The sequence below is a fragment of the Oncorhynchus kisutch genome, linkage group LG2 (genome assembly GCF_002021735.2).
Source record: "Oncorhynchus kisutch isolate 150728-3 linkage group LG2, Okis_V2, whole genome shotgun sequence".
Taxonomy (NCBI): domain Eukaryota; kingdom Metazoa; phylum Chordata; class Actinopteri; order Salmoniformes; family Salmonidae; genus Oncorhynchus; species Oncorhynchus kisutch.
Genome location: NC_034175.2, coordinates 48191894 through 48219260, shown reverse-complemented (window position 1 = coordinate 48219260; position 27367 = coordinate 48191894). Strand labels below are relative to the sequence as shown.

Below are 27367 nucleotides of genomic sequence, written 5' to 3'. Positions count from 1 at the left end.
GCTGTTTTTCAGAGCCTAGTCAATGATGTACTGAGGGATGTGATTGGATGCTTCGTTTTTGTCCATGTGGATGACATTCTGATTTTTTTGAAGGACTCTGAGGCTCACCAGCAACATGTTCGCCAAGTTTTCCAACAGCTGTTGGAGAATATGTTTTTTAAAAATTAAGCTGAAAAATGTGAGTTCCATCCTTCCTCTGTGTATTTCCTGGGTTACATTATTGCACAGGGACATTTACGCATGGATCCCACCAAGGTCAGGGCAGTCACAGTGGCCTGCGCCAAGTTAAGAATTTGTTCTTAACTGTCTTGCCTAGTTAAATAAAGGTTCAATTAAAAACATTTAAACCTGAAGCAACTACAACGTTTCCTGGGATTTGCACATTTTTACAGATGATTCATCCACAACTACAGCCGTCTGGCAGCACTTCTCACCACTCTCACCTCCATCTCCACTCCGTTCCACTGGACCCCTGAAGCAGAGGCAGTGTTCCTGGAACTCAAGTGCCGCTTCACTTCCGCTCCAGTCATCACTCAGCCAGACCCAGAACTCCAGTTCATCGTGGAGGTGGATGCCTCCGTCAACGGGGTAGGTGCTGTTATGTCCCAACTCTGATCAGAAGCTCCATTCTTTTCCCGTAATCTCTCACCTTCCGAGATAATTTTTGACATCGGTACCCAGGAACTCCAGGCAGTTAAGCTAGCTCTTGAGGAATGGCGTCACTGGATGGTTCTATTCTCCACTTCATTGTGTGGACGGACCACAAAAACCTGTCCTACATCCAGACCGCCAAGCTTCTAAATTCCCGGCAAGCCAAGTGGGCATTGTTCTTCGGGAGATTCAACTTCATACTCACTTATCGCCCTGGTTCAAGTAATACCAAGCCTGACGCCCTTTCCTGCTAGTTCAACACCGACAAGACGGGTTCCGAGATCGAGTCCCGCATTCGCCAGGCTCAGGAGAACCAGCCTGACCCCAGTAACGATCCTAGAAATGCTCTGTTTGTTCCAGATTCAGTTCGCCCATTCTACTCACCTGTCACCGGAACATTGCCTTCCTGCATCAGCGCTTTTGCTGGTCCAACATGGAGAGAGATGTCCGGGAGTTTGTCTCAGCCTGCTCGGTCTGTGCCCGGAATAAGACCTCCACTAAACCCACGTCCGGCCTGCTTCACCCTCTTCCCATACCCAGTCGCTCCTGGTCACACACAGCTCTGGATTTCGTCACTGGCCTTCCCCCATCCAATGGTAAGTCAGACATCCTCACCATAATTGACAGATTTTCCACAGGGGCTCTCTTCATTCCGTCCTCCAGGGAGAATGCGGACCTGCTGGTGTCCCATGTGTTTTGTCTGCATGGCATTCCTACTGACATTGTTTCCGACAGGGGACCCCAGTTCACATCCCAGGTATGAAGATCCTTCTGTTCAGCATTGGGTATCACCCCCAGACCAATGGCCAGACAAAACGGGCCAACCAGGAGATGGAGACTGCCTACGCTGCGCAACTTGGGATAACCCTTCCTCCTGGAGTGCTCAGCTACCCTGGGTGGAATATGCCCACAACACCCTCACCAACACCTTGTGTGTGTGTGTGTGTGTGTGTGTGAGAGAGTCACCGTGCCTCAGCCCCAGTCTACACCTGGAGGAAGGCCCACTACACAGCCATTTCCTCGCTGCCAGATCGTAATCTCTGCTCAGTCTGCGTTTTTTTTTTGCCGTTTGTTCCTGCTTAGATCCTGTTTTTGTGTCATACCTGTTTTCCCTTGCCTTACGCTCTTTTCATCTCCGCTACAGTTCTGCCCGCTCTGACTTTGGCCCCTGTCTCTAGTCCCATGTCTCATCAGTCCTGATACCCTGTCCTGGACCCCCCGCTCTACTGCTTCCTTGGATTCCTCTCCGGACCTGCTTACCCAGTCCCAACTCCCCTCGCTCCAGCCTCAGCTTCAACATCTGGCTTCCTGTATTCCGCTCGAGCTTCCCGCTGTGTTTCATTAAATATCTTGGTTACCTCATCCCAGCCTCCTCGTCTGAGTCTACTCTGGGGTTAACCTCACTAGGGTATGTGTGACGCGTCCCACCTGGCCAACTTCCAGTGAAATTGCAGAGCGCCAAATTCTAATACAGAAATACTCATTATAAAAATTCAGAAAACATACAAGTATTTTACATAGGTTTAAAGAGTAACTTCTTGTGAATCCAACCACGTGTCAGATTTCAAAAAGGCTTTACAGCGAAAGCATACCTTACAATTATTTGAGAACATCGCCCAGCAGTCAAATAATTACAAACAGTAACCAGCCAAGTAGAAGAGTTACACAAGTCAGAAATAGAGATAAAATTAATCACTTACCTTTGATGATCTTCATACGATTGCTCTCAGAAGACATTAATTTACTCAATAAATGTTTGTTTTATTCGATAAAGTCTCTTTATATCCAAAAACCTCCGTTTTGTTCGTGTGTTTTCTTCAGTAATCCACAGGCTCAAACGCAGTCACAACAGGCAGACAAAAAAATCCAAATTGTATCCGTAAAGTTCATAGAAACATGCCAAACGATGTTTATATTCAATCCTCAGGTTATTTTTAACCGAAATAATAGATAATATTTCAACCGGACAATAACGTTGTCAATATAAAAGGTAAACAAGAAAGGCACTCTCCTCTCTCGTTTGGAAACTTTAGAGTGTTTTCTATCCAAATCTACCAATTATATGCATATCCTATCTTCTGGGCCTGAGTAGCAGGCAGTTTAATGTGGGCACGCTTTTCATCCAAAATTCCAAATGCTGCCCCCTACCCTAGAGAAGTTAACTTGTTCCGCTCAACGTGACACAAGGTTTTCATGCAGATGGCAACTCGTTAAACTGGCTACACAGTTGACATCAGAAAGACAGAGCTTACACCGAGGTACAATTTATTTTACAGTGCATTTGGAAAGTATTCAGACCCCTTGACTTTTACCACATTTTGTTACGTTACAGTCTTTTTGTAAAATTGCTTGTTTTTTTCCCTTCACAAATCTACACACAATACCCCATAATTGAGAAAGCAAAAACAGATTTTTAGAAAAGTTTGCTAATTTATAAAAAATGAAACTGAAATATGACATTTACATAAGTATTCTGACCCTTTACTCAGTACTTTGTTGAAGCACCTTAAACAGTGCTTACAGCGTTGCGTCTTTTTGGGTATGACGCAGCAAGCTTGACACACCTGTATTTGGGGAGTTTCTTCAATTCTTCTCTGCCGATTCTGTCAGGGTGGATGGAAAGCTTTGCTGCACAGCTATTTTCAGGTCTCTCCAGAGATGTTACATTGGTTTCAAGTCCGAGCTCTGGCTGGGACATTCAAGGACATTCAGGGACTTGTCCCGAAGCCACTCATGCGCTGTCTTGGCTGTGTGCTTAGGGTTGTTGTCCTGTTGGAAGGTGAACCTTTGCCCGTGGTGAGGTCCTGAGTGCTCTGGAGCAGGTTTTCATCAAGGATCTCTCTGTACTTTGCTCTGTTCATCTTTCCCTCGACCCTGACTAGTATCCTAGTCCCTGCCACTGAAAAACATGCTGCCTCCACCATGCTTCACCATAGGGATTGTGCAAAGTTTCCTCCAGATGTGACGCTTGGCATTCAGGCCAAAGGGTTCAGTCTTGGTTTCATCAGTCCAGAGAATCTTGTTTCTCATGGTCTGAGATTCTTTAGGTGCCTTTTGGCAAACTCCAAGCGGGATGTCATGCGCCTTTTACTGAGGAGTGGCCAGAGCTTCCGTCTGGCAACTTTACCATAAAAGCCTGATTGGTGGAGTGCAGCAGAGATGGTTGTCCTTCTGGAAGGTTCTCCCATCTACACAGAGGAACACTAGAGCTCTGTCAGAGTGACCATCGGGTTCTTGTTCACATCCCTGACCAAGGCCCTTCTCCCCCGATTGCTCAGTATGAGAGAATGGCTTAAGATACGAAAACGCTGGACAATCTTTTCCAAAATCGTGAACAATTACGCCGCTGGGGGCTTCTATCCATAAGACATACCCAGGGTCTACATGCAAGACGTTTGATCTATCCATGGAATGAAAACTTACGAAAGGTGGAATGTGCGGGATATCCAGCGAGCAAGAGAGCCTGTCTTGACGATGGTGATTTGGAAACGGATGGATGTCAGGGCTAACCCTATAGCTGGCCCCTTCATCTTTAAGAAAATAATAGTAAAATTGTTTGTACTAATTATAGCATGTTTTAAAAGGTCTGTACTAAAAATGTTGAATTAAATAAAGGGTTTTAAAATTGTATCTCACCTTTAACGCCTGGAATATCACGCTCCCTCTCTCCCTGTGTGTCTCAGAATAAAGGCTTTCAGGAAAGACAGGTGTGTGTGTGCGTGTGTGTGTGCGTGCGCATGCAGGCGTGTATGTGTGTGTGTTTCTGAGTTTTTCAAGGGTGTGTGTCTACATGGGGTGTTTGAAACCAGGTAGGCACTTTCGTGTCATTAACACATAAGCCTCTCAAATCCAAATGTATTTCCCCCCAGTGGATGTGGTGGCTCAAAACTCAAACCCCACAGCCACAATATAATCGGTCTAGACACCCCCTAAGGTTTAAAAACAATGTTATTTCTAATCAACACAGGTACTAACGGTTCATTATGCATACTGGGTTTCACCAAAAACAGCAGGTGTAATATCCCCCAAGGATGTAGGAAGCAAAAGACAATCCAGCTAACCCTGCATATAAAAGGTCTAGACAGCCCCCTAAAAACAAAGTTTATTTCAAAACAATACCGTTACTATCGGTTAATTTTTGCATAGAGGATGTCGCTCGAAAAACACTAAACTTACCCATCGCTCTGTAAATTCATCCCAGCTGAAAACTATTTTCCTGCTTTTCTGCAAGCCTATACACATGGAGAATTTTGAAGGTGAGGTAGTGAAAATAATATTTTTCGCTTTTGGGTGTGTTAGGTATTGTTTGGGAATTGTTTGATCTTACGAAATTAATGCACTGTTGGGAACTATCTCTCTCTCTTTCTAATATTAAACCGGTGTTATATGTTTTTACAGATATTCTAAAACAGGTGGACATCCATTTTTCAGGCATGTATTTATGACAATTGCCCGTATTTTTACAAGTTAAAATGTATATATTTCGTATAAATATATGTTAATATTATTTAACGTCTTTAGGATATCCAGCTGCTACCGGGACTAAATTATTTGGATCATTCAAAACGTCTATAGGATACCCAGTTGATACCTGGCATAATTGATTTGGATGATCCCCATAAAATGAGGAAATCGCCATCGCCCGATCTCGCTGCTTTCTCTTCCTTAACTTGTTGAGGATAGGGGGCAGTATTTTCACTTTGGATGAATTGCGTGCCCATAGTGAACTGCATCCTACTCTGTCCTAGATTGCTAATATATGCATATTATTACTACTATTGGATAGAAAACACTCTGAAGTTTCTAAAACTTTGAATTATGTCTGTGAGTATAACAGAACTCATAGGGCAGGCAATCTTCCAAACAAGAAGTGAAATTCTGAATGTGGGGCAACTTTGACGTCATTGCACCCTCCTTTCCCAACAAGATCTGGATCTGGTAGCACTTCATACGCCTTCCACTAGATGTGCTCATTCAGTAGAAAGTGGAATGGAGCATTTGCTGTGAACTTTGACCGAATGGGAGGGAAAATAGTCAGTGTCCCGACAGAATGCCATTTTCCTGTGGCGCATTTCTCTGTGGGTGCTACCGCCGTTCCATTTGGCTCCAGCTGAAAACATATGATCCGGTTGGAACGTTATTGGATATATATGATAATAACATGCTGAAGATTGATTATCTACTTAGTTTGACCAGTTTATTCGACCTGGAATATATCTTTTTGAAGTTTTCGTGCGAGTTATCCTGGACCAGCAGTCAGTTTTTGGGCACGTGAGCTGAAAGTGATAGCAAATGCAGCTAATTGGACACTAGTATTGGACATTGTGGAACAAAACAACGATTTATTGTGGAACTAGGACTACTTGCACTACATTCTGATGAAAGATCATCAAAGGTAAGGGAATATTTATGTTGTAATTCCGTATTTCTGTTGACTCCAACATGGCGGAGAAATACTTTTACGTCTAAGCGCAGTCTCAGATTATTGCAATGTTAGGCTTTTTCCGTAACGTTTTTAAAAAATCTGACACAGCGGTTGCATTAAGAACCAGTGTATCTTTAATTATATGTAGAACATGTACAGTGGGGCAAAAAGATATTTAGTCAGCCACCAATTGTGCAAGTTCTCCCACTTAAAAAGATGAGAGAGGCCTGTCATTTTCATCATAGGTACACTTCAACTATGACAGACAAAATTATTTTTAAAATCCAGAAAATCACATTGTAGGATTTGTAATGAATTTATTTGCAAATTATGGTGGAAAATAAGTATTTGGTCACCTACAAACAAGCAAGATTTCTGGCTCTCACAGACCTGTAGCTTCTTCTTTAAGAGGCTCCTCTGTCCTCCACTCGTTACCTGTATTAATGGCACCTGTTTGAACTTGTTATCAGTATAAAAGACACCTGTCCACAACCTCAAACAGTCACACTCCAAACTCCACTATGGCCAAGACCAAAGAGCTGTCAAAGGACACCAGAAACAAAATTGTAGACCTGCACCAGGCTGGAAAGACTGAATCTGCAATAGGTAAGCAGCTTGGTTTGAAGAAATCAACTGTGGGAGCAATTATTAGGAAATGGAAGACATACAAGACCAATGATAATCTCCCTCGATCTGGAGCTCCACGCAAGATCTCACCCCGTGGGGTCAAAATGATCACAAAAACGGTGAGCAAAAATCCCAGAACCACACGGGGGGACCTTGTGAATGACCTGCAGAGAGCTGGGACCAAAGTAACAAAGCCTACCATCAGTAACACACTATGCAGCCAGGGACTCAAATCCTGCAGTGCCAGACGTGTCCCCCTGCTGAAGCCAGTACATGTCCAGGCCCGTCTGAAGTTTGCTAGAGAGCATTTGGATGATCCAGAAGAAGATTGGGAGGATGTCATATGGTCAGATGAAAACAAAATATAACTTTTTGGTAAAAACTCAACTCGTCGTGTTTGGAGGACAAAGAATGCTGAGTTGCATCCAAAGAACACCATACCTACTGTGAACCATGGGGGTGGAAACATCATGCTTTGGGGCTGTTTTTCTGCAAAGGGACCAGGACGACTGATCCGTGTAAAGGAAAGAATGAATGGGGCCATGTATCGTGAGATTTTGAGTGAAAACCTCCTTCCATCAGCAAGGGCATTGAAGATGAAACGTGGCTGGGTCTTTCAGCATGACAATGAACCCAAACACACCGCCCGGGCAACGAAGGAGTGGCTTCGTAAAAATCATTTCAAGGTCCTGGAGTGGCCTAGCCAGTCTCCAGATCTCAACCCCATAGAAAATCGTTGGAGGGAGTTGAAAGTCCGTGTTGCCTAGCAACAGCCCCAAAACATCACTGCTCTAGAGGAGATCTGCATGGAGGAATGGGCCAAAATACCAGCGACAGTATGTGAAAACCTTGCGAAGACTTACAGAAAATGTTTGACCTCTGTCATTGCCAACAAAGGGTATATAACAAAGTATTGAGATACACTTTTGTTTTTGACCAAATACTTATTTTCCACCATAATTTGCAAATACATTTATTTAAAATCCTACAATGTGATTTTCTGGATTTTCTTTCTAATTTTGTCGGTCATAGTTGAAGTGTACCTATGATGAAAATTACAGGCCTCTCTCATTTTTTTAAGTAGGATAACTTGCACAATTGGTGGCTGACTAAATACTTTTTTGCCCCACTGTATCTTTAGTCAAAGTTTATGAAGAGTATTTCTGTTATCTGGCGTAGCTTTCTATAATTCCTCCGGATATTTTGGAGGCAGTTCTGTACATGGCGTCAATGTAAACCGAGATTTGTGGATATAAATATGCATATTATCGAACAAAACATCAATGTATTGTGTAACATGTCATATGAGTGTCATCTGATGAAGATTTTCAAAAGGTTAGTGATTCATTTTATCTCTAATCCTGCTTTTGTGACTTTATCTTTGGCTGGAAAAAATGGCTGCGTTTTCCCTTTGATTTGGTGGTGGTCTAACATAAATATATGTTGTGTTTTCGCTGTAAAAACATTTTTTTAAATCGGACATGATGGGTAGATGAACAAGATGTTTATCTTTCATTTGAGGTTTTGGACTTGTTAATGTGTGAAAGTTAAATATTTCTAAAGAATATTTTTGAATTCCCTGCTCCACCTTTTCAGCTGAATGGGGGGGGGGGTGCCATAACAGGTTTTAACCCAGTCTAATCCAGAAGTTCTGTGCATCCATGAATCCACGCAAATCCACCAAATCTGTTACATTTCAGCTGAACTCTCTGTTGCAATCGGGAGAGTGGGCCATCAGTTATTGTTTATAGTTATTACCGCGGAGAGAGGCTTGGAGCGCACGCTTCAAATCTATTGTGTAATGTGAATGGTCCATGATCACGGCCCTACGGAACATCACAGGCCAATTAGGCCAACGATATATGGTTAATATGTCATTAAATTACATATACACATGAAGACACTTGAAAGGATGAAATATGAAATGTCATTGTCTGCTGAACTGATCAATTCTGATATCAAACTAATGGGGATTATAGATTGAATAACCGATCACTGTATGTATTATTCTTCTCATGATTATGATAAATAGTTACGAACATAAATGACTCAAGGATGATTCCTATTGACTTCTTAAGGAACTGGATTGTTGAATTCCCTAAATATGATAATAATGAATGATTGTTATGATTTGATCTTTGTGATTATGAATTTGATTGGATACATGTTTTGAATTAGATTGGATACCTGTTATTCTGTTTCCTGTGTTATGCAGCACAGACTACTCAGTAAATATACCACTTTATGGTTAAAGGAATTCCTGCCTCAGTCTCATCCATTCCTCTGTCACCTGTTCACCTTCACTGTCAGTCATACTTCCTGTCCAGCTACCAACACTAATCTTTCAATTATTTAAAACATCTATAGGAACCCAGCTGAGACCGGGAATAATTGATATGGGTCATCTAACATTAACGGTTGTAACTATTGAAGATGCAAAAAGGAGTTTTACGAAATACATTTGTTTCATTGACAGATACGTATTATTATAAATAAATAAATAAATAATATAACATTATTATTATTATTATTATTATGTTACATGCAAGACATACCCAGAACCAGGCAGTGATGAAAACATTTTAAAGGAGCTCGAATTCAAACATGCAAAGATATATATTTGATACAATTACCCCATTAAAAACTGTTGTTATAATATCACTTCTCATTGTGTACATTTCAAGGTTTCACAAACATAAAACAACTATCTAATTAATGTTTCTCAGACTAAAACACTGTTGAGTTTCCTATTTACTAAAGAACAATCACTAAGACAAAAGACAAAAAGTTGTAATATAATCTGTATACATGTCATTCTATATTGAAAACAGGTACATTCTGTAAGATTTTGATGTTGATGTGATAAAACATTTTTTTTATTAATCTCGCAATTTAGGATAATACTGTTTATTTGATACTTTACTTAAATTGTATTATTTATCTTGTCTCATACCATGCTAATACACTACCAAGCAATGCAAACAGATGTGGAATTAACCTCATAACAGGTGTGTGTCTTTTTGGATCAATAATTGATCAAGAATACCAATAGGGGTGATCAGATCCTCTTCCCTATTACGGCATCATATAAATGCACAGTCATATGCAAATCCATAAAACTCTGTCAATAAAACATTTCAAACCTTACAGGACTACCATGCATATCCTACCTTCTGAGCCTGAGTAGCAGGTAGTTTACTTTGGGCACCTCAGTCATCCAAACCTTCGAATACTGCCCCCTATCCGTAACAAGTTAAAGGTTTTGTAAGTTGTAACAGGTCTCATTCAGCAGTCTAGAGATCGGATAAAAAGGGCTTCCATCTAAGGAATGCCCCACTTACTAAAAACAATCTCTTGTCATAGACCACCTTGCCCTTTGGCTACTGAGGTATGTTACAAACCCCATGTGTCTTAAAGCTTAAGATATAATGGCTGCTGCAGAAGGATTTGACCCCAGTTTGCAACTACCATTTTTGGCCTTAATCGCAGGCCCATCCAATAGCGGTAAAACTTGTTTTGTAAAAAGTATTTCAGAGAATTCTGAACATGTATTATCTCAGAAACCAGAAAATATTGTGTGGTGTTATTCATGTTATCAACCTTTGTATGATGAGCTGTTGAAGAAAATAAAAATCAAGTTTGTTGAAGGAATACCCGCATCCCTGTCTGATGATGAACTTTTACCTCCTTATAAAAACAATCTGCTGGTTTTGGACGATATGTTATTTGCAGGTAGCAAACATCCTGAAATTGCACGAGCTTTTACCCAATATACTCCTCATAAAAACCTGTCCGTGCTTTACTTGGTGCAGAATGTGTTTCACCATGTAAATGCAGTAAATGCAATAAGGTGTTGTTGAGGTCCAGATAGTTGTCACTGTGGCCTGGTATGAAAAATTCTATAGGACCGTTTCTGTAATGGCAGAGAGTGGGGCTATCTCCACATAACAGGACCTATCTATTGAAAATTGGGTTATGGGGGTAGTGAAAAGTTTGAGCTCTGTCTTTATAGCTTCAGAGGACATGTGGTGTAAAAGAGCCATGTTGCTTGTTTTGTTAGAAAATACTTCAGAGTATTATTTTTGTCGTTTTTGGTCCAGACCTCCATACTTTACCACGTCTTTCACTTACTGAGTTTCTTTTTACGGTTGACCTCCGCTTTTTAGGGGCTGGCCTGCGCCTTATACCCGGAGGTCTCTTTTTTGGTCTTCAAGACAACAGCCTTCTTGATGCTCGGCATCTGATGACGCCTTTCTGGTCATATCATTGGCTACAACCTCACTTACAATATTTTTAGCCGCTGATTTTAAATGTGGTTTGGCTATGCTGAGGCCTCTCTTCATAAACGGTAAAACCATCCTAAAGAGTTTACAAAATATGCGTCCTATCCCTGAACCGTACATGGTCGGGGATCCGTGATAGCCGGGTAATCCATTACCCACCTGATCAACATAATATGAGGCGTAGCGGTTAGGGTCGAGATGTTGGTTGTGTTCCATAACCATTTCAATTTAGTTGTATTATGTTTATAAAAAAAACATTTATATAATACTAATAATGTATTAGATATGTAGAGAGGTTTTGGTGGATCTAAAGTGGAGTTTTACAATCGTTTTACAATAAGTAAATTCAATGTTTTCGATCCGTTTTAAGCTCAACCAGAATGTTTTCAATATATTTTTGCTTACAGGTACATAGTGTGGCTTGTCATAGTTAACACTGACTACATCACTATCCTTTCCTTCTATATGAACTGTTCTCAGGAGGGGCACATAACTGTCTCCTACATTTTGATAGGATATGATGTCGGTATACACAAATATGTTGTAAAACCCTGCATGTATATCCACAGGGAATGGGAATAATTTATCTCTCACATACGTCCATTTATTGTAACTCATCCCCAACATGTAGGCTAAATTACCGCTGGTTTTTATACCCCCATCAGCAGCCCCTGAGATTTGTACACGTTTATGAACAGGGTTGTAGTTCAAGTGTAGTATATTGTTAGGAGTTCGTTCAACTCTGAGACGATAAGTTTCGTGGGTTCCGATATCCTTTTTCAATAAAAATCACGGTCCTTATCCTTGATATTATACCAACTATGGGGGTATGTAATCTCTCTGAGACCTACTTCCCAGGCCTCTGATAACTCTATACGCTTTGGAAAATTGGTTGTATAATTTGAATTTTGGATTTTCATATATATATGGGCAGACGCATTACTGGGGAGAGTCAGGTAGAAGCCGTTGTGTTCCATGATGCACTCCTGTGTTTTTCAACATCTGCTCCGCCATCCTCCTTGCCTCTCTGGTGTACAATAACGTTAATGAGCCCCTTTCAAATAATGAGAACATTTCATTTTCATTTAGAATTTTTATTTTTGCAAACATCAAGTATTACGTATACAGAAAATTCAGGATACGTAGCAGGATATTAGTCCCAGTTTTCTCAATGATCCATGCATGTAACACCCTGTATATTTGTTATAGATTTACAGGCTTGTGTCGCTGAATAAATAAAATAATACACATCTGTTATATAAGTATATAAACATCAAATATGATACATGTTACAATTAAACGGTGTTTCAAACAAATAAAGTAAAATCTTAGACAAAGTTGTTTCTAGTTCGTCAGAATCATCCACAAGACGGGATACCAGTTGTGTCCATTGTAGACTCTCGCCCGAATGTCGTACATGATTCAAAATTGTATCCAATTTTAGCACACGCTCTGCATTAGCCCATGTATTGTGGGTTGTGTAGAACGATACATTGTTCACTTTATTTTCAATAATTTGCTGCATAACATTTGTAAGTTCTCTCAAAATAAATGTTTTATTTATTCTCTCTAACATCGTATGCATATAGTTACCCATTGCTTTACATCTAAATAAAAAATATGTATTGTTACTCGGTCTCTTGCGGTTTATTGAGCAAGAAAGTCACCACATCCGCCGCCAAATCTTCCTTGTATTTGTTGTCGTCCACCAGGGTGTGCCGGATTCCTTTGAGGTTCTCGTGGATGTAGATCACCTCCTTCAGTTCATGTAGGAAAGCCTCGGTTACCCTGTAAACTCTGGGAATAGACGGCACAAGACCGATAGATTCCAGGGCTCTGACCATCAAAAGTAATAAACCGGCTGGACCACAGTCTTTTCACCAGCTCCTCAAAATGGTTGAAGAAGTAGTACCGTGGGGGGTCGTATAAACGCGGATGTCGTCGTTGGCTGGGTTGATTGATCTCACAACCGATGCATTTTTCTCTTATAAACTCTCCAATCACCACATCTAAAAGTATGGCTACAGAGGCCTTGATGGTGTCCACAAAAATAGTATTGACCACCCCATCAAACACATCCTCAGGCGGTGTACATGTAGGGGGTGTCGGGGGTCTTGCCTGGGGGGAGTAGAATGGAGGGCTGTGAGGCATAGAGTCCTTACGGTCTGGTACCCTTGATGTATCGGAGTCCTGGTATGGTATATGAATGTCCATGGTATATGCTGAAATGAAGAACCGGAGGCTTTATGGGGACTCCTTTTATTGTTGAACCAGTCATTTGGTATCGGGGCATGGTTAACGCAGCAGACGCGTACTTAGTTTTCTTAGGGGACTGACCCTCCTGAGGATGACCCTTCTTGAGGTTCCTTTGAATCATAATCCTCAGGATTCGTATATATTATGCACTTCCTTACATGAACAATGCTATGCCATTGTTGGCTCTGTACAAAAAGAGCATCCACCAACTCTAACATTTTCAATTCCATTAGGTCCCAACTTTTAAAAGGAATAAGCATACGCAACCTAAAATCCCCAGTCAGGCCACCCTCACAAATGTTTTGGTTACAGATTTCCTCATTGCTGATAGAGAACTCCACGCACCCACATGGAAGTCCATTCTTTCTTTGTATTTTCACCCTCTGAAATATTCTTCCTGAGGAGTCAGGGGCACCTTCCCAACGGGTCTCGTATCCCGTGAACACGCTATAACCCTTTGTGATAACTCTAAGTTCGGGACACACCACCTTGCGAAAAACCTGCCAGTCTTCAAGCCCGTAGTCCACTCCTAAAGTCTGGTCTGTATTTTCTTCTCCTTCGGCTACGGTATAGAGTTTCACTCTACAGGCCGGGTAATCAAACAGATAACCCCATTGCTGTCCATTAGGCATCATCACTTGATCTTTCAGCGCAGTTGCGGGCGGTATTTGGGTTCTATACATATTTAGAAACCGCATCGTACATTGATGCTTTATACTCGGACCTTTCTCTATGTTTCAACCGAGGTCCTGCTTCCGTTGTTACGGTCATCACGGGTGTGTCACTGATCACAAAATCCATGTTTCAGTTCTTTAGTGATTTATCGTGGGCGTTTGGGGTGTTCTGGGGCTTATTTATAATGTGCTTGCCCCCCCCCCCCCCCCCCCCAATATCCCTGGACATTCCTGTTTCAGAGACAACAGCCCTAAGGTCACTAAAACAGGGTGGGGGCCATACTCTTTGAAATGTTCAAACACATCCCCCAGTTCAACAAGGTCCCTACACATCAATCATCATGACAGCTTCAAAGGAACAGATGAAATATATGCATAAATTAACACCCATTCTAAAGCGTGAGAACAGGAACAACAGCATGCCCATATATGGGCACTCCCTAGAGCACGTGATAACTTACCGTCAGGATGTCCTGACAGGATGCCCATATATGGGCATACACACGTGACCTGTGACATAGGGTCATAAATCACACGTTTGACGTGTGCCGTCTACTGTATTCTCTCTTGCACTGTACCTCCAGTCTCTCCTATCTCTCTCACAGTATAACGGAATCACACACAGTAGCCTTAGAATCACTGGATGTATGACCTGTTTGGAATGAGCACTCCCTCACCTGCTTGGCTTCTACAGGGTAAAGAGATATCAGTTTGCCCTGGAGAGAAACAACTGTCCACAGGTGTCAGAGAAGGGGACTGTCAGTTATGACATATCAGTGATTTATATCTGCTGCAGAGTACCTTAGTGGAATGGTAAAGTGTTTAAATACTTATGGAAATAAGGTATTTCTGTTATTTTATTTTTAATACATTTGCAAAAAATGTGGCTTTCATTTTGGATTACTCTGCAGTCGATATTTACATGTTGACAAATATATTTTCACCCTTGCAGTGCACAGCCACGGAACAGCTATATAGTGCTCAATTGCACAAGTCAAACCAAAATTGGTTTGGCACAGTGTTTGTATAAAAAACTGAGTCTTTATTGATCAAATGATTATAACTGGCAGCCTCTCACACTCTTTCAGAAAGACACACACACACACACACACACACACACACACACACACACACACACACACACACACACACACACACACACACACACACACACACACACACACACACACACACACACTCACCTGAAGTATCCAATGATGAAGATAGCCACTAGTAGAGAGCTGAAGGACACAGCATAGCCCACAGTGTACATGACATACAGCCGCTCAAAGAAGTTCTGCTGGAAGAGAGGGAGGGATGTATAACCGTAAAGCTGCCCATACAGAGGTGTTACTAGATAAGCTGAAACTGTCATGTAGTGGTTCCAGTGGGTTTGAGCATGGTTCTGGCAACACTAGGGTTGTGGGTTTGTTCCTCGCATGGGCCACATATACTGATATATTCTATGTGTCACTGTCAACTATAAGTGACTTTAAATGAAAGCACATGATTTTACATGCAATATATGGTGACATGGAGGGTTTATGTTTGGGTTTACGATTAATCTACAGTAGCTAAAGAACAGTACCCACTTTCCCTCTCTCGTTGCTTGGCTTCATAAACCCAGGGCCCAGACACTCTGAGTAGTTAGGCCACGTCCTGTTCAGGCTCTCCACAAACACCCACGACCCATTGATGTCACACTTCCTGTAGGTGTGACCTGGAACATATCAACAACACACTGTAGAGCTTCACGTGGTTCCACATGTTACATCTAAGATAATACATATGGTAATTCAAGCATTAAAATTCACAATATTGTACAATATTATCAATAATTTACTGGTAAAGAGATATTGTGTTCTAATCCTATTTATATGTGCAACCCATTCTTCCATGCATGCAGAGTAGAGTTGGGTGTTACCTTTGTGGTTGAAGTCGTAGACATAGCTGGGGCAGGGGACCTTGGTGACAGCTCCTGGATAACCCTGAGGCCAGCAAACCAGGCCGTCCCAACCAGGGGGGCAAAGGTCATCTGGAGGAGAGGTAGAATGCTTCAAATTCAGAGTTTACTCATTTCAACTACAGTATGTGACCGGTGCACAACCTCAGAAATATGAACACGTTGGGAATGGAGGTTGTTCGGAATACTGATACTTTACTGTATTGATATATCAGCACACTTCCCCATGCAACACAAGGAGTGCACACTTTGGCTGATTTTATGCCTCGATCATAACGGTTAAACTGTTTACCTGTAAAACTTAAATTAATAGCCTGGGTGTTTATTTGCTTCAATCACTGAACATACGTGTTTTAATGTCATGTAATATTTAAAATGGTATATAACTGCCTTAATGTTGCTGGACCCCAAGAAGAGTAACTGCCGCCTTGTGGATGCTTAATAAATAGAAATACATAACTGCCGCTTATTGGAGACAGACTTGTATTTCAGGTAGGTGTCTATTCCCTTAATGCACCCACCTTGCAGTCTCGCCTTCTTCTGATCCACCACAGACAAATGTTGAAGCCTGACTTTTTTTTTTACATCTCTCACTCGTTTTAGATCCATTCCTAAATGTCTGGCTGTTGCCTCGCCCAAATTTTGCTCTGCAAATGTGATCACTGCGAGCTTGAATTTGATGTTTTCTTTTATTTTTGGTGGCACCATGGCTAGCAACAATGACAGCTTTAATATATATATATAATTGAATGCATAATTAATTGACCGTGGGAGTATAATTAATTGACCGTGGGAGTATGATTAATTGACCGTGGGAATATCAAAGCGCATCTAACCACTAGGCAGGTAACCTAGTGGGAAGAGTGTTGTGCCAGTAACCAGAAGGTTGCTGCATCAAATCCCTGAGCTGACAAGATACAAATCAGTTGTTCTGCCTCTGAGCAAGGCTGTTAACCCACTGTTTGTTGGGTACTGTGGATGTTGATTAAGACAGCCCCCCACACCTGTCTGATTCAGAAGGTTTGGGTTAAATGCAGAAGACACATTTCAGTTGAATACATTCAGTTAGACAACTGACTAGGTACTTCCCTTTCTCTACATATGAAAATTAAAATTAAAAAGGTTTATGAATGAATTACTATTAGTCAGACAAAACCTGCCGAGTTTAGCAATAAATAGTGGTTGAATTTATCCTTAAACTTACTACCTTGATGTGTACATTTTATAAAAAGTTTGTAAATAGCACCTAAATCGTAGCAAAAATGTTTTTTTCATTTGAACCTTTATTTAACTAGGCAAGTCAGTTAGAACAAGTTGTTATTTCCAATGACAGCCTACCCCGGCCAAACCCTAACCTAGACAACACTGGGCCAATTGTGCACCGCTCTATGGGACTCCCAATCACGCTGGTTGTGACACAGCCTGGTTGTGACAAAGCCTGGAATCAAATCAGGGTCTGTAGTGATGCCTCTAGGACTGAGATGCAGTGCCTTAGACCGCTGTGTCACTTGGGAGCCACCAATCTTGCAGGCCAGAGCTCCATCTTGGGGTTTTTTCTTCCGAGACTGTTCATGTATCTCGATGGCCTTCTCTGGTTACAGACGGTATATACAGTACAGTGCCTTCAGAAAGTATTCACACCCCTTGACTTTTTTCAAATGTTGTTGTGTTACAGCCTGAATTTAAAAGCATAAAATGTTGTTGTAACTGGCCTGTACACAATACCAGATCATATCAAATTGGAATTGTGTTTTTTAACATTTCTACAAATAAATACAAAATAAAAAGCAAAAATGTCTTGAGTCAATAAGTATTCAACCCCTTTGTTATGGGAAGCTTAAATACGTTTAGGAGGAAAAATGTGCTTAACAAGTCACATAAGTGGCATGGACTCACTCTGTGTTCAAAAATTGTGTTTAACATGATGTTTGATACCTCATCTCTGTACCCCACACATAAAATTATCTGTAAGGTCCCTCAGTCAAGTAGTGAATTTCAAACACAGATTCAACCACAAAGACGAGGGAGGTATTCCAATGCCTCGCAAAGAAGATCTATTGGTAGATTTAAAAAATGTAATATCCCTTTGAGCATGGTGAAGTTATTAATTACACTTTGAATAGTGTATTAATTCACCCAGTCACTACAAAGATAGAGGCGTCCTTCCTAACTCGGTTGCTGGAGAGGAAGGAAACCGCTCAGGGATTTCACCATGAGACTGATGGTGACTTCAGAACAGTTACAGAGTTTAATGGCTGTGATTGGAGAAAACTGAGGATGAATCAACAACATTGTAGTTATTCCACAATACCAACCTAAATGACAGAGTGAAAAAAGGAAGCCTTTTCAGAATAAAAGTATTCCTAAACATGTATCCTGTTTGCAAGAATTGTGGCAAGCAGGACAATAAACTAAAACACAAAGCCAAATCTACCCTGGAGTTGCTTACCAAGAAGACAGTGAATGTTCATGAGTGGCTGAGTTACAGTTTTGATTAAAATGTACTTGAAAACCTATGGCAAGACCTGGAAACAGTTGCCAATTATGACCAATTTGACATAGCTTGAAGAATTTTGAAGAATAATGAGCAAATGTTGCACAATCCAGGTGTGGAAAGCTTTTAGAGACTTACCCAGAAAGACTCACAGTTGTAATCGCTGTGCTTCAGCGAAGCTGATTACTTTGGTTCTGCAAAGTATTGACTCAGGGGTGTGAACACTTACACCATCTTGATCTTTTCTTTTTATTGACCAGTCTGAGATATGGCTTTTTCTTTGCAACTCTGCTTAGAAGGCCAGCATTCCGGAGTTGCATTGGCACTCTAATGTACTTGTCCTCTTGCTCAGGTGTGCACCGGGGCCTCCCACTCCTCTTTCTATTCTGGTTAGAGCCAGTTTGCGCTGTTCTGTGAAGGGAGTAGTACACAGTGTTGTACGAGAACTGCAGTTTCTTGGCAATTTCTCGCATGGAATAGCCTTCATTTCTCAGAATAAGAATAGACATGAGTTTCAGAAGAAAGTTCTTAGTTTCTGGCCATTTTGAGTCTGTAATCGAACCCACAAATGCTGATGCTGCAGATACTCAACTAGTCTAAAGAAGTCTTGTTTTATTGCTTCTTTAATCAGCCTAACAGTTTTCAACTGTGCTAACATAATAGCAAAATTGTTTTCAAATGATCAATTAGCCTTTTAAAATGATAAACTTGGATTAGCTAACACAACGTGCCATTGGAACACAGGAGTAATGGTTGCTGATAATGGGCCTCTGTACACCTATGTAGATATTCCATAAAAAATCTGCCGTTTCCAGCTACATTAGTCATTTACAACATTAACAATGTCTACACTGTATTTCTGATGAATTTTATGTTATTTTAATGGACAAAAAATGTGTGTTTCTTTCAAAAACAAGGACATTTCTAAGTGACCCCAAACTTTTGAACGGTAGTGTATGTAATTTAGGTATTGTTGTATTTAATTTTCCATAAACTTGTAAACATTTGTAAAAACATGTTTTTACTTTGACATTATGGGGTATTTTGTGTGTAGACGGGTGAGAAAAAAAAGATTTAACTCATTTTGAATTTAAGCTGTAATACAACAAAATGTGACTTGTTTCTGGGAGCTAGGCGTATATGTCGCACGTTATTACTTCATAAGAGAGATATTTGAACTTTTTTGGGCAGAAATGCATTCTGGAACATGTGAACTTTCATGTGCCTTAATAACAAATGTGTATGCCATCTGTAAATATGAATACAATTGCTAAATTACAAGCCTAGTTGGTTTAGCCACGGAAAAAGGCAGGAAACTTCTCGCTAACCATGAATGGCTGAGATAATGGATGGGCTGGACATGCCTAGAGATGAGTTCGGATTGGTCTGCCATGTAGCACACTTCTGTCTATAACATGAGCTGCACCGTATGTGTAGGTTATCCTTTTTCACACAGCTTTTTTTAAAGATATCATGATGAACTGCAAAAGTGGAAAAATATCTGTGGAATGCCCGTGGAAGCATGAGTATGATAGCTTAGTAGATGGAGACAATTCTGGCTTTTGACTGCAAATATGCGGAGAGAGTCAAAAAGAGAACGCAGAAGGCTGTTGTATAAAACACCTGTCTCCGGATTACATCAGATAGGGAGAAGCGTTCATCCATGTATACATGTATACAGGTAAGAGAGTCTAGCTAGGTACATTTTCAGATATTATACATTTGTAATTTAGTCAGAAAGTTGTTTTTATTGCAAGTTAAAGCATACTGTTAGCTAGCTAACTAACGTTAGCTGGCTGGCTCGCTAGCTAACGTTACGTTAATGATCTGTGTAGTAATATTATTCGTATCTCAGAGCCATTGGCATTGCTAGTTACAGCCTAATGTTAGCTAGCTAGCTAACCTTGAACCTAGTTGGTTAGCTACCATGCAGGGTAGTAACTTTATGAGCTGGGATTATGGTTCATTGTTTAACTAGCTAACTACATGTCTAAACAAAAGACTCCACTATGCAGGTATCCATTTCACTACCATTTACACCTTCTGTATCCTGTGCATGTGACAAATAATCTTTGATTTGATTTGATATAGTGTGTAGAGACGGCAATGAGACGGTAATGTCAAGAACAACATGACCTGCCCCAAAGTCAAATTAGGATATAACGTTTGGCCAACGAGACAGTGTCCATACTGCATACTGATTTACTATTTCCTTGACTTGCATTGTAATTCTGGAAGTCAGTCAGGAGGCAGACGTCTTATTTTACCACATGTACGTTGGTTTCAGGGAAAACGTATTTACTTAGAGTATGTCTGCTTAACTATGACTCACAGAAGCAATACAGCACCACAGAGATATGTCAAGTTAGGGCAGGTTTAAGGTTACAGTCCACAGTATATGTTGTTATTACCTGCAGGGTCGCGGGTGGAGAGGTTCTGGTGGCATTGGAGTTTAATGTCGTACAGAATGTACATCTGCTCCTCTGCTGTCAGACTCTCATCAGATCCACCCTGCAGACGACAAACAGTGGCTAGTGTCAGTCTCACATTCTTCTGAGATAAATAGAGGTTTACAAGTTACAAGTTTCTGACAAAAAAAATACTAAGTTAACACCTCTTCTGAGTGGTTGTCTAATGTTCTCAAAGACCTGTTCTGATTATGGCCTTACAGTATTTCACACAGCGAAATAAAGATTGGTCACAAGTAATGAAAGAGATTGGAAATGCAAAGAGATCGGAAATGTTTAACATGAAGAAAACTTTTAAAGGAATGCACCCACATAACAACCAGACCTGGGTTCAAATACAATTTCAAATATATGAATTACTTTCATGTACATTCAAAGTAAGTACTCAGATATATTTTATTTGAAAAGGCAAGTGGTGGAATATTTTAATGTATTTGAAAATACTCAAATACAATGACTTAAATACACTCCCATGCATTTATTGTATTTGAAAATAGTATTTGAAATAACCATTTAAAAATACTCTTCAATACAATTTTGTAAGAGATATATATATATATATATATATATATTTTATTTTTATTTTTTACAAATAACCAGTAAAATACTCAAATAAAAGTACTTGTTTGGGCTGTGTTTCTGAAAATACTAGTATTTTAAATACCAGATACTCAAATACACATGTATTTGAACCCAATAACAATTAAAGTAATGCTTCCCTTTCAAATCCCACACAAAATATTGAACAGTGTTCAAACAATACAGAATGCACAATCATTACCATATTGTGAAGGATTTATTTTATTTACTTCAAATGTTTTGGAACATGTTCTGTTGTTATATTTGTGTCTTATGGAATAACAAACATATTCTAAGTATGTGTATGCTTCCCTCAATTATTTTTCATTCGAATTTAACCTTTATTTAACTAGGCAAGTCAGTTAAGAACAAATTCGTATTTACAATGACGGCCTACACCGGCCAAACCTGGACGACGCTGGGCCTATTGTGCGCCGCCCTATGGGACTCCCAATCACAGCCTGTTGTGATACAGCCTGGATTCAAACCAGGGTGTCTGCAGTGATGCTTCCAGCACTGAGATGCAGTGCCTTAGACCGCTGTGCCACCTGGGAGCCCAAAGTAGCCTAAAGTACTTTGATTGACTCTATGCCCTTTTGAGTTCAGTTACTGTACGGTGTCTTCAAATGCCATATCACTTTTGAGTTAAGAAAACGATTTGTGGATGTGGATGACTCATTGAATGGCATGAACCAGAGTCAAGATAAATTATTAATTTATTTTCATTTTGATAATAGATTTTTCTCAGAAAGTAAAGTTTGGTTGTTGCCATGACATACAGACAAGGAAGGAGTTGTAAGAGTTTGCCTTTTTGTTTGTGGTTGTATATCCTTTTAAAATAACATTATGAATGTGTTTTATATTACCATGGAAATCACTATTTAAATGGTGTACGTCCTCATACAGAACACATTTTTCAATGGCACACAGTCCACATGCATATCTTCAAATTTAATTTGAATTGCAAGCATATTCCTGAAAAAATAACTGACATTGTCCATCAAGGCCTGGAGCTGAATGGCCCTTCACATCTCACTGGCAGTCTGCATTACATGTACACCTACAGTAAATGATTGAATGGTGTTGACCAGGGGTCAACCTCATAGATGCTAACAACTTCAACAGTTACAGACACAGACACATTAGGAGCATCTAATGGAAATGGAAATGATAGGAAGGTGAATGTGTGCTATCTGTGATGAGCATATCTTGCCCAAGGGGCATGTGGAGCACTGGGGAGCATTGGGACCATAAACCTTCATTGATGAGCAGATGGAATGGATAGATATTAGAATTACAGGCTGTGACGATATGTGGCATATCCCACTGTCTATCACAATTGCCACTTGGCCCCTGCACCCCTCTCATGCTGATGTTACAGTCTCTTGCACGCTACACTACTGTTTTAGCCTTAAGCATTAACTTGGGGAGAGAATGCAAGTCTTCAGGTTTCAAGCAAGGTTACTCATCATAGCCTGGACACAAGGTCACTCATCATGCGAGCGTGGTTCATTGAACCCTCGCCATTCCATTAAGGTACTCTGCAGCAGATATAAATTACTAATATGTCATAACTGACAGTCCCCTTCTCTGACACCTGTGGACAGTTGTTTCTCTCCAGGGCAAACTGATATCTCTTTACCCTGTAGCAGCCAAGCAGGTGAGGGAGTGCTCATTCCAAACAGGTCATACATTCAGTGATCCCAAGGCTACTCTGTGGGATTCCGTTATACTGTGAGAGAGATAGGAGAGAGCAGAGGTACAGTGCATTCGGAAAGTATTCAGACCCCTTGATTTTTCCACATTTTGTTATGTTACAGCCTTATTGTAAAATGTATTGAATAATTTTTTTCCTTATCAATCTATACACAATACCCCATAATGACAAAGAGAAAACAGGTTTTTAGAAATGTTTGCAAATGTATTAAAAATTAAAAATATCATAAATATTTCATTTACACAAGTATTCAGGCCCTTGCTATAAGACTCGAAATTGAGCTCAGGTGCATCCTGTTTCCATTGATCATCCTTGACATGTTTCTACAACTTTATTGGAGTCCATCTGTGGTAAATGCAATTGATTGGACAAGATTTGAAAATGCACACACCTGTCTATATAAGGTCCCACAGTTGTCAGTGCATATTAGAGCAAAAACCATTCCATGAGGTCGAAGGAATTGCCAGTAGAGGTCCGAGACAGGATTGTGTCGAGGCACAGATCTGGGGAAGGGTACCAAAACATTTCTGCAACATTGAAGGTCCCCAAGAACACAGTGGCCTCCATCATTCTTAAATGGAAGAAGTTTGGAACCACCAAGACACTTCCTAGAGCTGGCTGTCAGGCCAAACTGAGCAATCGGGTGAGAAGGGCCTTGGTCAGGGAGGTGACCAGGAACCCTATGGTCACTTTGACAGAGTTCAAGAGTTCCTCTGTGGAGATGGGAGAACCTTCCAGAAGAACCACCATCTCCGCAGCACTCCACCAATTAGACCTTTATGATTGAGTGGCCAGATGGAAGCCACTCCTCAGTAAAAGTCACGACAGCCCGCTTGGAGTTTGCCAAAAGGCACCTAAAGGACTCTCAGACCACGTGAAACAAGATTCTCTGGTGTGATGAAGCATAGTGGTGGCAGTATGATGCTGTGGGGATGCTTTTTAGTGGCAGGGACTTGGAGACTAGTCAGGGTCAAGGGAAAGATGAACAGAGCAATGTACAGAGAGATCCTTGATGAAAACCTGCTCCAGAGCACTCAGGAATTCAGACTGGGGCGAAGGTTTACCTTCCAACAGGACAACAACCCTAAGCACACAGCTAAGACAACACAGGAGTGGCTTCGGGACAAGTCTCTGAATGTCCTTGAGTAGCCCAGCCAGAGCCCAGACTTGAACCTGATCGAACATCTCTGGAGAGATAGCTGTGCAGCAACGCTCCCTATTCAACCTGACGGAGCTTGAGAGGATCTGCAGAGAAGAATTGGACTAACACCCCAAATACAGGTGTGACAAACTTGTAGCGTCATATCCAAGGAGATTTGAGGCTATAATCGCCCCCAAAGATGCTTCAACAAAGTACTGAGTAAAGGGTCTGAATAGTTATTTTAAATGTGATATTTAAGTTGTTGTTTTTTTCATATGTATTTGCAAAAATGTCTAAAAATCTTTTTTTTGCTTTGTCATAATGTTGTATTGTCTGTAGATTGTTGAGAAAAATAACAATTTAATCAATTTTAGAATATTTGAATTTTCAATATATATACTTCTTCAGCACCAGTACCTCTTATAGAATACTCAGAGGGGAGTTCATGCATAATAAATATTGTGTAGGAGGATGGTTAACAAGGGTTATCATTCTGTTACGTGAGATGCATAGAGGCAGAATGAGAGACTCTGCAGTCACCAAGGTGGGGGAGAGGTGGTACTGGTTGATCAGATGTGAGAGGTGGTACTGGTTGATAAGACATTACAATTATTACGGTTTAATATGTGCAAAGTTGAGTACATATCCTACACTCATCTATGGCCTATTCTGTATCTTTTCTATTTCCAGATGTGTGCCTGCAAAGTTTATCTCTCATGTGTCTTAAGAAACGTATTTGAGATCATGAGGAGGAGTTGTACTCCATTCTCTACAGTGCATGGCTGATTAGTTTGAAGCACAACTAAACCACACTACTGACTGACAGTGAGCACAGATAATTATATACACCACAATCCCTTAATTAGATGCATCATACACACTCTAAGCAAAAATAAGGGGTATCTATCCTGTCTTTTATTTGAGTAAACATCACAAATGTTTTAATTACATGTAGAAAAACACAAGGAAACAACATCCTTCACAGCACTGTACAATAGTGAGTCACACACTGCATTCAGTGAGGTGGGGAATATCAACACTGTTAAGGGGTCTCCATAATGCCTACATTATAACAGGGGTCTCTAAATTGAACAAGATCAGTGAGCCTGCTGCCCGCTGATGACGAATTTCAGATTTCTCATTGTATGAATGAGATGACAAATGGAGTGAATTTTCACAACTGAATGACAACCCACTGGGCACAGACTGGTTGAATCAACGTTGTTTCCACGATAATTTAAATGAAATTACGTGGAATATACATTGCATTAACGCCTGTGCCCAGTGGGAACTGAGTCTATTAAATATTTGATTCATTGTGAAAACATAAATATGATATAAATATACATAAATATTTACACAGCTGATAAAAATTGTTTGCCGACTCAATGTTCAACTTTGGCAATTTATACTATTCTAAACATAATGCACTAATAAATAAAAAATCTGACATTTCCTGTCCTATTCTGAACACAGCTGAACAATTAGGACTACGTTTTGTTTCTTACCTGTGCGTTAACACATGTCCAGCACAGGGCGAATGAGACCAAGTTCCATAAGATCCACTTCACCATACTTCCAAACAGGGCAAATGTCATAACTGTTTGTAGAAAAACGTCACCTATCTATTTGAAACTCTAAATGTAGTTAGGTTAAACGTAATTTCAAGTAATAATTATTTGCTATTCCGACTCCAAAAGTCGTTGTCTGGTTCACCTTTCCATATAGGGCACATGACAAATGTCTGACTTTTTTTCGACTATGACTGAAAAATCTTCAAAACACGTTTTTACGATAATAAATATAAGGCAACATGTTCATACAATGTCAATAACAAGCGCAAAAAAATATGAAAAGGTCAGAGAGAGCTCGCAAACACATTTAACAATAATTCCTTATCCATAATACACATGTATTTTTTCCCATATAGTAGGCTAAAGCATATGCATTCTGCCACGAATTCTCAGAACAAGTTTGTACATTCCAGTTTTCAGAGAGAAGGGCGCGAATTATCTTTCCGTCCTCAACAAGCTTAGTGAAGACGTGAAAAGGCACGTGCTGTTGATACCGCTAAACTAAAGCGCAGGGATCTTTTGGTGGTTCGGCAAAATCACCCGTACTCTTCTTTAATTTCCAAAGAGTCCTTGTACATTCAGTGCAGTTTTATCAGCATCCAAATGACTGAACCGTAAATTAACAGCGTTGCATATCCTGACACGAAATTCCACCTAATACATATATCACATTGCAGGTTTGATCGCGCAATGCATCGTAAGCAGAAACACAATTTTGACTAGTGAAATATTTCAGTAATCGCAGTAAAATATCGTGTAATTTGGTCAAATGCGCAGAATCTGCCCACAGGAGATTATTATTTTAAGAAACTCTTCTATTCAAGGACCGTTTAACTTAATTTGGGATGTGAAGCGAGGTTTCCTCTGCTGTCCTCGTTCTGCAGTGCTAAAGTGGCGGATGAGCTATCCTTGGTGCTGAAACTTCGTTCGAAGGACTGACCCGAAAGTTGGCATGGGCGCTATAAATGCAGGAAATAATCTCTGTCTTTAGCCGAGTGGAGAAAAAATGTCCGATGTCATACTAGGACAAAATAATTTAAACACTAAATAGGCCTACTCTGCCTGCATATGTGACCAAGACAGGTTGTACTTTGCAAGCTGTGGAGTTCAACAATAACATGACCGCTTCCATTGATATTACTCACCATACCACTGCGAATGGAGGCACGAACAACCGCTGGAAATAATACAAGCAGACTGTAATCAGAAGCTACGCACGTGTGTGTGCATCACACTAAACCATCCTTTCCTTATAGAAGATAGAAGCAGCATGTGCTCAACTAGTATTGGCATGGTGCCTTCCGAGCATCCAATTATCAATGCTAATTAAAATATAACACTTGATGTCGTCCTCTCTACTAGTTCCTTCAGATACACAGGTCACATCCCGAATGTAACCATATTCCCTCTATAGTGCACTACTTTTGACTAGAGTCTTACGGGCCCTGGTAAAGTGCACTATAAAGGGAATAGTGTGTCATTTTAGACACAGGCAATGTACAGAGCAGGAAGTCG

The 27367-nt window shown here is 40.5% G+C and overlaps 1 protein-coding gene across 1 annotated transcript in view; it reads right to left on the bottom strand.

Moving 5' to 3' along the window:
* LOC109902693 (parathyroid hormone 2 receptor) overlaps positions 1–26745 on the bottom strand; it is a 93353-nt gene extending 66608 nt beyond the window's left edge. The window contains exons 1-5 of the mRNA XM_020499279.2: positions 25787–26745; positions 20785–20884; positions 15841–15951; positions 15509–15636; positions 15119–15213 (exon numbers count right to left, since the gene is read on the bottom strand). Coding sequence (XP_020354868.1) covers positions 15119–15213; positions 15509–15636; positions 15841–15951; positions 20785–20884; positions 25787–25876 — 524 coding nt within the window. The 5' untranslated portion in view covers positions 25877–26745. The remainder of the gene's footprint in view (positions 1–15118; positions 15214–15508; positions 15637–15840; positions 15952–20784; positions 20885–25786) is intronic.
* Between the last annotated feature and the right edge of the window lie 622 nt (positions 26746–27367).